This window comes from Salvelinus namaycush, chromosome 32 (assembly GCF_016432855.1).
Source record: "Salvelinus namaycush isolate Seneca chromosome 32, SaNama_1.0, whole genome shotgun sequence".
Taxonomy (NCBI): domain Eukaryota; kingdom Metazoa; phylum Chordata; class Actinopteri; order Salmoniformes; family Salmonidae; genus Salvelinus; species Salvelinus namaycush.
The window spans coordinates 26,886,708-26,900,406 of record NC_052338.1 but is presented as its reverse complement, the minus strand read 5'-3'; the positions used below and the strand labels follow the sequence as shown (position 1 = coordinate 26,900,406).

Sequence of the window (13,699 nt, the reverse complement as noted above, 5' to 3'; positions counted from 1 at the left end):
CAACTAACTGTCGAACTAACCAACTAACTGTCGAACTAACCTACTGTCGAACCAACCAACTATCCAACTATCGAACTAACCAACTATCTATCGAACTAACCAACTATCTATCGAACTAACCAACTTTCGAACTAACCAAGTAACTATCGAACTAACCAACTAACCAACTATCTATGTAACTTACTATCAAACTAACCAACTATCTATGTAACTTACTATCGAACTAACCAACTATCTATCTAATTATCTATGTGGAAAAAGGGAAGGGATCTGAATACTTTCCGAATACACTGTATCTATTGAACTAACCAACTATGGAATTAACCTACTATCGAACTAACTACCAAACTAACCAACTAACCAACTATCTATCTAACCAACTATCGAACTAACTACCAAACTAACCAACTAACCAACTATCTATCTAACCAACTATCGAACTAACCAACTATCGAACTAACTAACCAACTAACCAACTATCTATCTATCCAACTATCTATCTAACCAACTAACTATCAAACTAACCATCTATCGAATTAACCAACCAACTGTCAAACTAACCTACTGTCAAACTAACCAACCAACTGTCAAACTAACCAAATGTCGAACTAACCAACCAACTGTCAAACTAACCAACTGTCAAACTAACCAACTGTCGAACTAACCAACCAACTGTCGAACTAACCAACCAACCGTCAAACTAACCAACTATTGAACTAACCAACCAACTGTCAAACTAACCAACTGTCGAACTAACCATCCAACTGTCGAACTAACCAACCAACTGTCGAACTAACCAACCAACTATCTATCGAAATAACCAACTATCGAACTAACCAACTAACTGTCGAACTAACTAACCAACTATTGAACTAACCAACTCTCGATCTAACCAACTGTCGTACTAACCAACCAACTGTCGAACTAACCAACCAACTGTCGAACTAACCAACTAACTGTCGAACTAATCAGCCAACTGTTGAACTAACCAACCAACTATCTATCGAAATAACCAACTATCGAACTATCCAACTAACTGTCGAACTAACTAACTATCCAACTGTCGAACTAACCAACTAACTATTGAACTAACTAACCAACTATTGAACTAACCAACTATTGAACTAACCAACTGTGGAACTAACCAACCAACTGTGGAACTAACCAACCAACTGTGGAACTAATCAACTAACTGTCGAACTAACCAACCAACTGTCGAACTAACCAACCAACTATCTATCGAAATAACCAACTATTGAACTAACCAACTAACTGTCGAACTAACCAACTATCCAACTGTCGAACTAACCTACCAACTGTCGAACTAACCGACCAACTGTCGAACTAACCAACTATCTGTCGAACTGACCAACTATCTGTCGAACTAACCAACTAGCTGTCGAACTAACAAACTAACCAACTATCTATCGAACTAACCAACCAACTACCCAACTGTCGAACCAACCAACTATCCAACTATCGAACTAACCAACTATCTATCGAACTAACCAACTGTTGAACTAACCAACTATCGAACTAACCAACTTTCGAACTAACCAACTAACCAACTATCGAACTAACCAACTATCTATGTAACTTACTATCGAACTAACCAACTATCTATCTAATTATCTATCGAACTAACCAACTATCGAACTAACTAACTATCTATCAGTGGTGGAAAAAGTACTAAATTGTCATACTTGAGTAAATGTAAAGATACCTTAATAGAAAATTACTCAAAAGTAAACTAGTAAAATACTACTTGAGTAAAAGTCTAAAAGTGTTATGTTTAAAAAAAATACTTAAGTATCAAAAGTAAATGGAATTGCTAAAATGTACTTAAGTATCAAAAGTAACAGTATAAATAATTTCAAACTGCTTATTTTCCTTATATTAAGCAAACTACTTTTTTATTTTTTTATTGACGGATAGCCAGGGGCACACTCCAACACTCAGACATAATCTACAAATGAAGCATTTATGTTTAGTGAGTCTGCCAGATCAGATGCAATAGGGATGACTAGGGATATTCTCTTGATAAGTGTGTGAATTGGACAATTTTCCTGTCAAAATAAATTTAATTTTGGGTGTCAGGGAAAATATATGGAGTAAAAAATACTTTTTTCCCCTGGAATGTAGTGAAGTAAAAGTAAAAGTAGCCAAAAATAGAAATAGTAAAGTATAGTACAGATACCCCCCAAAAGTACTTTACGCCACTGCTATCTATCTAACACGTACTTTTGGTCTTGTAGTGTATTTAGTTCAGTTAGCAGACACTCTTATCACACCATAGGGCTATCAGTCTTCTGACACCAATGCAGGGTGAAAGGGGGCCACAAAATAGTAATTGAAGTAAATTAAATACATATTTCAAACACATGTAACAGAATTACTGCCCATCTCTGCCAACCCCCCCCCCCCCCAAAAAAAAGAGATCCTAATCAAATCTAATCAGACATCCAACACAGTACACACAAGAAAATGAGGGCAGAGTAAACAGAAAGATAGTGTCACTTTATGACATGAAACATATGATATGTTGTATTCTAACTATGATCTATGACTGATCAGATTCTGTTTTGTGTTTTTAACTTATGGCCATGTATTAAGAACATTCCATGACACAGAAGTACAGCCCTAGAAATTACATGGTAGGGGGCTTTGTTTATTCTAGAAATTATATTTCTATGTTTAGAACTCTCTGTCTGAAACCTCCACCACTCCCTCTCCCTCCCCAGGTAAGGGTGACCTGATCGGGGCCAACATGTCTATAGATGACCGGGTGATAAAGACCAATGCAGATGTGAAGGCCCTAACCTACTGTGACCTGCAGTGTATCAACCTGAGTGGTCTGTATGAGGTACTGGACCTCTACCCAGAGTACACCAGCCGCTTTGTCCAAGACATCCAGCTGGACCTCACATACAACCTGAGGGAGGGACACGAGTGCCATGTGAGTGACGTAAAACACCCACACAGTTACACATGGAAGCAGGCACGCACACACACACACACTAAGACCATGCTCAACAAGCTGTATAGGGCCATAAGAAAACAAGAAAATGCTCATCCGGAGGTGGCGCTCCTAATGGCCAGTGACTTTACTGCAGGAAAACTGAAATCCGTTTGAACTCATTTCTACCAGCATGTCACCTGTGCAAGTAGAGGGGGAAAAACTCTTCATCACCTTTTACTCCACATACAGAGACACAAAGCTCTTCTTCGCCCTCCCTTTGGCAAATCTGACAATAACTCTTTCCTCCTGATTCCTGCTTACAAGCAAAAACTCAAACAGGAAGTACCAGTGACGCGCTCAATACGGAAGTGGTCCGATGAAGTGGATGCTAAACTACAGGATTGTTTCACTAGCACAGACTGGAATATGTTCCGGGATTCATCCGATGGCATTGAGGAGTACACCACATCAGTCACCAGCATCATTATTAAGTGCATTGACGACATCGTCCCCACAGTGACCGCAAGTACATATCCCAACCAGAAGCCATGGATTACAGGCAACATTCGCACTGAGCTAAAAGCTAGAGCTGCCGCTTTCAAGGAGCGGGACTCTAATCCGGACGCTTATAAGAAATCTCGCTACGCCCTCCGACGAACCATCAAACAGGCAAAATGTCCATACAGGACCAAGATCGAATCCTACTACACTGGCTCTGACGCTTGTCGGATGTGGCAGGGCTTGTAAACTATCACGGATTACAAAGGGAAACCCAGTCGCGAGCTGTCCAGTGATGTGAGCCTACCAGATGGGCTAAATACCCTCTATTGGTCGAGAGCTTCAAGTTCCTCAGTGTCCACATCGCTAAGGAATTATCATGGTCCACACACAGCAACACCGTCGTGAAGAGGGCACAACAATGCCTCTTCCCCCTCAGGAGGCTGAAAAGATTCGGCATGGGCCCTCAGATCCTCAAGACATTCTACAGCTGCACCATTGAGAGCATCTTGACTTGCTGCATCACCGCTTGGTATGGCATCTGCTTGGCATCCAACCGCAAGGCGCTTCAGAGGGTAGTGTGTACGGCCTAGTACATCACAGGTGCCGAGCTCCCCGCCATCCAGGACCTCTATACCAGCCGGTGTCAGAGGAAGGCCCTCAGAATTGGCAAAGTCACCCAAGTCACAGATTGTTCTCTCTGCTACCACATGGCAAGCAGTACTAATGCACTAAGTCTGGAACCAACCGGACCCTAAACAGCTTCTACACCCAAGCCATAAGACTTCTAAATAGTTAGTTAAATTGTTAACGAATAGCTACCCGGACCTTCTGCATTGACCCATTTTGCACTGACTCTTTTGACTCATCACATACGCTGCTGCTACTGTTTATTATCTATCATGTTGACTAGTCATTTTATCCCTACCTATATGTAAATATCTAACTCAATTTCCTCGTACCCATGCACATCGACTCGGTACTGGTCCACTGTGGATATAGCCAAGTTATCGTTATTCATTGTGTATTTATTCCTTTTGCTATTATTTTTCTATTATTTATATTTTTTCTCTGTGCACATGCGCACAAGCACGCACGCACGCACGCACACACACACACACACACACACACACACACACACACACACACACACACACACACACACACACACACACACACACACACACACACACACACACACACACACACGCGCACACACACACACACACACACATTACTCTCAGTGACAACAGTACTGCCATGACACTAGTACCACATAAGTCATGTTTACTGGTATATTATATTTTATTATATTTAATGCAAAATTAATACCAATTAACAATACTTGTATTCTAGTCCTGTTGTCACTACTATTAAACGTTGTTTCATTTCACAGTAAGAATCGAGGTAGTGTGAGCACATAGAGAGAGACAGAGAGAGTGGAGAGAGGTAGAGTGAGGATATATATAGAGAGAGAGAGTGAGTGAGGATAGAGAGAGAGAGAGAGTGAGTGAGGATGTATATATAGAGAGAGAGTGAGTGAAGATATATAGAGAGAGTGAGTGAAGATATAGAGAGAGAGTGAGTGAGGATATAGAGAGAGCCAGAGAGAGTGAAGAGAGGTAGAGTGAGGATATAGAGAGAGAAGAGAGATAGAGGGAGGATATATATATATAGAGAGTGAGTGAGGATATATAGAGAGCGAGAGTGAGTGAGGATGTATATATAGAGAGAGAGTGAGTGAAGATATAGAGAGAGAGTGAGTGAGGATATAGAGAGAGAGTGAGTGAAGATATAGAGAGAGCCAGAGAGAGTGAAGAGAGGTAGAGTGAGGATATAGAGAGAGAAGAGAGGTAGAGGGAGGATATATATAGAGAGAGAGTGAGTGAGGATGTATATATAGAGAGAGAGTGAGTGAAGATATAGAGAGAGAGTGAGTGAGGATATAGAGAGAGAGTGAGTGAGGATATAGAGAGAGCCAGAGAGAGTGAAGAGAGGTAGAGTGAGGATATAGAGAGAGAAGAGAGGTAGAGGGAGGATATATATATAGAGAGAGTGAGTGAGGATATAGAGAGAGCCAGAGAGAGAGAAGATGAAGTGCAGGAATAGCCTGTGCTGCTGCTGTAATTACAGTCTGGTGTGTCTCCTCCTGCTGCCCAAATAACACTGTCCCACTTTCAAACACACACACACACACACACACACACACACACACACACACACACACACACACACACACACACACACACACACACACACACACACACACACACACACACACACACACACACACACACACACACACACATTACTCTCAGTGACAACAGTACTGCCATGACACTAGTACCACATAAGTCATGTTTACTGGTATATTATATTTTATTATATTTAATGCAAAATTAATACCACTTAACAATACTTGTATTCTAGTCCTGTTGTCACTACTATTAAACATTGTTTCATTTCACAGTAAGAATCGAGGTAGTGTGAGCACATAGAGAGAGACAGAGAGAGTGGAGAGAGGTAGAGTGAGGATATATATAGAGAGAGAGTGAGTGAGGATATAGAGAGAGAGAGAGTGAGTGAGGATGTATATATAGAGAGAGAGTGAGTGAGGATATAGAGAGAGAGTGAGTGAGGATATAGAGAGAGCCAGAGAGAGTGAAGAGAGGTAGAGTGAGGATATAGAGAGAGAAGAGAGATAGAGGGAGGATATATATATAGAGAGAGTGAGTGAGGATATATAGAGAGCGAGAGTGAGTGAGGATGTATATATAGAGAGAGAGTGAGTGAAGATATAGAGAGAGAGTGAGTGAGGATATAGAGAGAGAGTGAGTGAAGATATAGAGAGAGTCAGAGAGAGTGAAGAGAGGTAGAGTGAGGATATAGAGAGAGAAGAGAGGTAGAGGGAGGATATATATAGAGAGAGAGTGAGTGAGGATATATAGAGAGCGAGAGTGAGTGAGGATGTATATATAGAGAGAGAGTGAGTGAAGATATAGAGAGAGGGTGAGTGAGGATATAGAGAGAGAGTGAGTGAGGATATAGAGAGAGCCAGAGAGAGTGAAGAGAGGTAGAGTGAGGATATAGAGAGAGAAGAGAGGTAGAGGGAGGATATATATATAGAGAGAGTGAGTGAGGATATAGAGAGAGCCAGAGAGAGAGAAGATGAAGTGCAGGAATAGCCTGTGCTGCTGCTGTAATTACAGTCTGGTGTGTCTCCTCCTGCTGCCCAAATAACACTGTCCCACTTTCAAACACACACACACACACACACACACACACACACACACACACACACACACACACACACACACACACACACACACACACACACACACACACACACACACACACACACACACATTATTTCCTTCTGTCCTCATGGGGACCTAAAATTCATTTCCATTCAATATCCTACTTTACCTAAACCTAACCCTTACCCTTACCCTTACCATAACCCTAACCCTAACCCTAACCCTAACCCTAACCCTAACCCTAATCCAAACCCTAAACCTAAATCCTAACCCTAAACTTAACCACTAACCCCTTACCCTAACCCTAATTGTAAACCTAACCCCTAAGATTAAAATAGCCTTTGTCAAATTCTCCTTGTTTTACTATCCTTGGGTGGACTTTTGGGGATTTTAGGTCCCCACAAGGATAGAAGAACCAACACTCATACACACCCTCAGACACTGCTGCAGGGCAACATGTGAAACTAAAGTATTAAGAGCGGCAGCCCAAAATAAGGACAGAGACTTGGGGGAAGGTTAGAAGAGGGGTTATCTCAGAAGAGATTTCGTGTAACAACATTATGTCATACACAGTTTTAAGTGGTGTAAAGTACTTAAGTAAAAATACTTTAAAGTACTACTTAAATCGTTTTTGGGGGTATCTGTACTTTACTTTACTATTTACATTTTTTTACAACTTTTACTTTCACTTCACTACATTCCTAAAGAAAATAATGTACTTTTTACTCCATACATTTTCCCTGACACCCAAAAGTACTTTTTACATTTTAAATGCATAGCAGGACAGAAAATGGTCAAATTCACATACTTATCAAAAGAACATCCCTGGTCATCCCTAATGCGTCTGACCTGGCAGACTCACTAAACACAAATGCTTTGTTAGTAAAAACAAAAAAGTATCTTACCTTATTTTCAATGATGGCCTAGGAACAGTGGTTTAACTGCCTTGTTCAGGGGCAGAGCGACCCATTTTTACCTTGTCAGCTCAGGGATTTGATCTTGCAACCTTCCGGCTACTAGTTCAACGCTCTAACCACTAGGCTCCCTGCCGCCCCAAATTATGTTTGAATGTTGAAGTGTGCCACTGGCTATCCATACATTTAAAAAATAAGAAAATTGCGCTGCCTGGTTTGCTAAATATAAGGAATTTTAAATTATTTGTACTTTTTACTTTTGGAACTTAAGTATATTTTAGCAATTACATGTACTTTTGATACTAGTATATTTAAAACCAAATACTTTTAGACTTTTACTCAAGTACTATTTTACTGGGTGACTTTCACTTTTACTTGAGCCATTTTCTATTAAGGTACCTTAGAGTGTTGTGCCAGTAACCTAAAGGTTGCTGGATGGAATCCCTGAGCTGACAAGGTAAAAATCTGTCGTTCTGCCCCTGGGCAACTGTTCCCCGGGCGCCGAAGACGTGGATGTCAATTATGGCAGCCCCCCGCACCTCTCTGATTCAGAGGGGGGTTTCAGTTGAATGCATTCAGTTGTACAACTGACTAGGTATCCTCCTTTCCCTTTCCTTTACTTTTACTTAAGCATAACAATTGGTTACTTTTTCTACCACTAACAGTTTCTGAGAGGAAGGATAACATCTTGGTTGGGCTGTGCTAATAATATAGACATGTTGAATTCACTCCCTTTTCTCTTCCATCTTTTTACAGGTCATATCCAGATTGTCCACCAAACCATTGGACACACAGGTACTGGCTCAGCAGACGCTGGGGGCGGCAGGTAGCCTAGTGGTTAGAGCGTTGGGCCAGTAACTGCAGAGTTACTGGTTCGATTACCCGAGCCGACAAGGTGAAAAACCTGTCTGTGCCCTTGAAGAAAGCACAAAACCCCTAGCTTGTTCCAGGGGTGCCCTACTACTATGGCTGACCCTGTAAAACAACACATTTCACTGCTACGTTGGCTGACCCTGTAAAACAACACATTTCACTGCACCTGTTGTGCTACGTTGGCTGACCCTGTAAAACAACACATTTCACTGCACCTATCCAGTGTATGTGACAATTATAACTATGATATTGAAACAATGTCCAATATATCCAATAACAGTTCTCAAACATTCCTATAACAATGTTGGGTCTATCTTATGTAAAACAAAGAAAATAGGATTGAACGGAGACTTTATAGAGTCAGCGGTTCTAGAAATTATCCTGGGGGTTTTTGAATGGCCACCCAGAGCCCCTTTAAAAACTGTCCCAAAATGAATTAGTTTTAATGGTGATGGAGAGATGGGAGGAAGGGTTCGGAGGCAGAAAAAGGAGGGGAATGAGGGATGAGGTGATGGAGGGATATTAATTGGTGGGGGAAGTTTGAATTTAAGAGCTGATTTGATTGACGGACTGCCGGGGAAACTTTGGCGACTCGTTCAATTACACAGCAGAGCGGAGCACCATTCATTATTCACAAGAGGAAGTGATGGAATTAGGAGTAGAAATGTGGGAACAGTATTAGATCAGGTTATTAAACAGAGAGGGGTAGGGGGGCTGCAGTGTGTGAAGGAGGGTGTAGGGGGGTAGTGTGTGTGTGCGAGTGTATGTGCGTACACAGAGCCAGTAATAATTTAGACATCAGCTGTTTCAATGAGTGTTTTGAATCTCATTCAGTAGTTGGATTCAATAACCTCAACTGTGATTTACTTTTGACTAAGATAGAGAACATAGATCATCAATCAAAAGACATTTCATGCATTTTCTGCTTATAAATTCCATGTTTTTTTTACTCCATCAGCATCTCATATTGCATGTGATTAGCAGTCTAGATCTGACTCATTGGGTGTTCAAAGGGTATCAGAATCATTGAGGTCAGGTTCACGCTGTTCATTACAGCCAGGGTTGGGTAGGTTACTTTCTAAATGTAATCCGTTACAGTTACTAGTTACCTGAGCAGGTGCTTGAGTCAGCCTTGGCAGCACAGAACCCTGAGAGAACTTTAGTTGTTATGGAAATAGAACATTCTACTCTGAGGTGGACGTTTGGCTGACACACAGTACAATGGAATCCTGTACTGGTCTCAATGGTGTTGTCTGTTCCAGACAGTCATTTAGTTATAGGGCGGCGCACAATTGGCCCAGCGTCGTTCGGGTTAGGGTAGGGTTGGCCGGGGTAGGCCCTCATTGTAAATAAGAATTTGTTCTTAACTGACTTGCCTAGTTAAATAAAGGTTAAATAAAATAAACAGTTACAGCAACCTTCTGCTCTCTCAATTCCGTAGCACCCAGATTCATCAGTATAACTAGGTGTCCCCAAAATTGAGTTTATTGTGCGACTGCAAACAGAAGTGATGTTGCCTGTCTGTCTGTGAAATTAAATGAAGGCTAAGGGAATGATGTTTAAATTTCCAACAAATGCTCTCTGTCCTACATCCTCTTTCTTTCTCTCCTCGCTCTCTGCAGACAGAGGGGAGAGGCAACGGACGAGTGATCCAGTGCTATCCATCCATCATTGAGAACCAGGAGGAAGAGGAGGAGGAAGATGAGTTGGCATCTGTATCTCCGGGATTGGTGCGGAACAGCGTCCTGTACACCAGAGAGGTGTCTTCTGTGAAGTCTCCACCGGGTAGAGCCGGGATGGCGAGAGAGTTGCACAGCGGCAGAGAAGTAACACACCAGAGCACTAGGAAACTGAGGAAGAAGATCCAGATCCGCCAGAAAGCTCTCACCACGCTAGACCCCTCCAACCTCAGCCCTAGGTAAGAGCTAATACTATTGCGCAATCTACTGACTGGTCAATTATTTTTGTCAGTTGTCTATCAGTCCACATGTCTAATCTGTCACTCTCTCTCCCTTCCCTTCCCCGTCTCTCTCCCTCTTTTCCTCTCTCCCTCTCCCTCCGCTTCTCTCTCTTTCTATTTCACTCTCTCTCTCTCTCTTTCTTCTCTCTTCTCTACCTCTCTCTTTCTCTCTTCTCTACCTCTCTCTCTTTCTCTCTGCTCTACCTCTCCCTCCCTCTCTGTCTCCCTCTCTCATTCTCCAGGGTTGTGGACGGTACAGAGGATACTGAAGGTACAGAGACCTCTCCACTGTTCTCCTTCTCTCCCAGTCGAGCCTGTCCAGTCAGCGGTCCAGGGAATGCACCTGCCACATTTACAGGTTCACACAACCACAACCCCCACCACCCCACCACCACAATCAAAACCACAACAACAACCACCACCACAACCACAGTCATCACCATGACCACAAACAGCACCCCAACCACAACCAGCACCACAACCATCACCACAGCCACAGTTACCTGTCCAACATTGTAATCGGTAACGTAACTTTTGGATTACCCAAACTCAGTAATTCCATTAAGAGGCACAGGTTAATAGCTGGCACAAAGTCATCAAATCAGATTTGAACGCTAACCTTAACCACACTGTTAACCCTAATGCCTAACCCAAACCTAAAATGAAGACCAAAAAGCTAATTTTTTACAATATAGCCAGTTTTGACTTTGCAGCTGTATTGTCCTCCCAATCAAAGGATCAGACAATGAATCTAGTACTGAATGCATTAGCTACACCTAGCTAGCAATGTAGTGCATACAATGCAGTGAGTAGTTGACTCAAAGAGAGAGAAAGACAATAGTTTAACAGTTTTGAACAAATTGAGAGAGAGAGAGATGCTGAGTTCTTCTGCAAGAAGATAGAATTTACAGTTGGATAAATGTAAACTATAATTTTTTCGCAAGGACTTATACAGGATACTAAGTTCAACATCAAAACCTTCAAACACAATTCTATACCTAAAACCTTACTTACCTGAATGGATTATCACTACCAAGGACTATCAATAAAAAACACTTCTAACAAACCAGAACCTGCAGAAGAAACACAGCAGAACCTGGAAATACCATCCAACACAACACTGAGTGAGTAATGTTCAGACTGAACCTACTTCTGAAGCCAAAAAGTAAAAGACAATAATCTCTAGGTAATTTTGTTATATAAAGCTTAATAAATAAGGCTACTAAGCTACCAAGCTGCTAGGGAAAGAAACTGACCTGGCTGCAACTTCAATTAACACTGAGGTGTGAAGTGAGAGGTGTGAAAACCATTGAGCCTAACAATGGCAGGAGAGTTTCACAGCCCCCCCACCCCCCCACCCAAATGTTGAGGCCCTTTGAAGCCCCCATGGCTTATCCCTGTCCAGAGGTTATTACAATACAGTACCCCATGGATATTTTAAAAAACTACACGGAATAAGTACAAAAAAAACCTTCTCAAGGACAACCCAGAAACACTATTTGCTGACTGCTACAAAGAGGGGAACGTAAGCAACTTCATTTTCTACACAGACCATCCCCTGGCATGGCACAGTGCTATAAGAGCACACTACCCCATGTCAAAAGAGAGGGTATTGGCCCAGGGTGGAAACTCAGAATACTAGACATTGAGGAAATTGAAATAACCTCTGTCAATGTCTACAAGTCTGGGACAGTAATGGTGCAGGGCATCCTCATGCAGTTCCAGCAGGACTTTTACAGGATCAAAGAGAGAGCACAGCAGATTAAGCTCTCCCTCTGTGACGACTCCCCAATCCTGAGTGAGTCTGATCACACCTCTTCAAACTGTCCTACAGACTAGGATAGTCAACCCCCCAGCACTGAACACACCCAGGTCCCACAACTGCACTGTTCCTCCATCATTGAGAGGGATAAATTCACAGAGCTGGAGAGAGACATAGTGGAGCTGAGAGAGCTAGTCCACACAATCCAGACAGAACAAGCCCACAAAACAGACCAGCACAACAACCCCCCCCCCCCCCCCCCCCCCCATCCACCAAACTACCAGGTGTGAAACACGTAAGCGACTCAGGGGGTATGCTAATTTGGTATAGAGCAGACCTAACCTACCCTTTTAAATGAGTCAAAACAGGAACATTTTACATCTGGCTAGAAATAAATAAGGAAATTATCTCAACAGAGAAAAATATCCTCGTGTGCTACCTATATCCCCCCAATAGAATCCCCATACTTTAACGATGACAGCTTCTCCATCCTAGAGGGGAGATCAACAATTTCCAGGCTCAGGGACATATACTGGTCTGTGGTGACCTAAATGCCAGAACTGGACAAGAACCTGACACCCTCAGCACACAGGGGGACAAACACCTACCTGGAGGTGACAGCATTCCCTCCCCCATATGCCCCCCTTGTCATGTTCTGAGATTTTTGGATATAAATATGCACTTTATCGAACAAAACATACATGTATTGTGTAACATGAAGTCCTATGAGTGTCATCTGATGAAGATCATAAAAGGTTAGTGATTCATTTTATCTCTATTTCTGCTTTATGTGACTCCTCTCTTTGGCTGGAAAAATGGCTGTGTTTTTCTGTGACTAGGTACTGACCTAACATAATCGTTTGGTGTGCTTTCGTCGTAAAGCCTTTTTGAAATCGGACACTGTGGTGGGATTAACAACAAGTTTATCTTTAAAATGGTGTGAAATACTTGTATGTTTGAGGAATTTTAATTATGAGATTTCTGTTGTTTGAATTTGGCGCCCTGCACTTTCACTGGCTGTTGTCAAATCGATCCCGTTAAAGGGGACCTTAGCCGATCTCAGCCATAAGAGGATAACAAAGCACAAACAGCAAAAACATGTACAAGATCAAATAAAATCTTAGAATCATCTGTTAAAGACTACCAGAACCCAGTGGATTCTCCAATTACATTGAATGAATACAGGACAACATACAAACCCTCCAACCCAAAAAGGCCTGTGGGGTTGATGGTATCCTAAATGAAATGTATACAGACCACAAATTCCAATTGGCTGTACTTAATAAACTCTTTAACATCATCCTCAGCTCTGGCATATTCCCCAATATTTGTAACCAAGGGCTGATCACCCCAAACCACAAAAGTGGAGACAAATTTGACCCTAATAACTACCGCGGGATATGCGTCAACTCATTGATCATAGCCTTGCTGTTGAGAATGGCCTCAGAAGGCAGAACTGGCTCTCAAGAGAAGACA

The 13,699-nt window shown here is 42.0% G+C and overlaps 1 protein-coding gene across 1 annotated transcript in view; it reads left to right on the top strand.

Annotated features, from left to right (window-relative positions):
- LOC120027082 (potassium voltage-gated channel subfamily H member 8-like) overlaps nt 1–12,300 on the top strand; it is a 114,195-nt gene extending 101,895 nt beyond the window's left edge. Inside the window, exons 11-15 of the mRNA XM_038971920.1 lie at nt 2,742–2,956; nt 8,385–8,423; nt 10,124–10,419; nt 10,704–10,732; nt 12,155–12,300. Coding sequence (XP_038827848.1) covers nt 2,742–2,956; nt 8,385–8,423; nt 10,124–10,419; nt 10,704–10,732; nt 12,155–12,300 — 725 coding nt within the window. The remainder of the gene's footprint in view (nt 1–2,741; nt 2,957–8,384; nt 8,424–10,123; nt 10,420–10,703; nt 10,733–12,154) is intronic.
- The last annotated feature ends 1,399 nt before the right edge of the window (nt 12,301–13,699 follow it).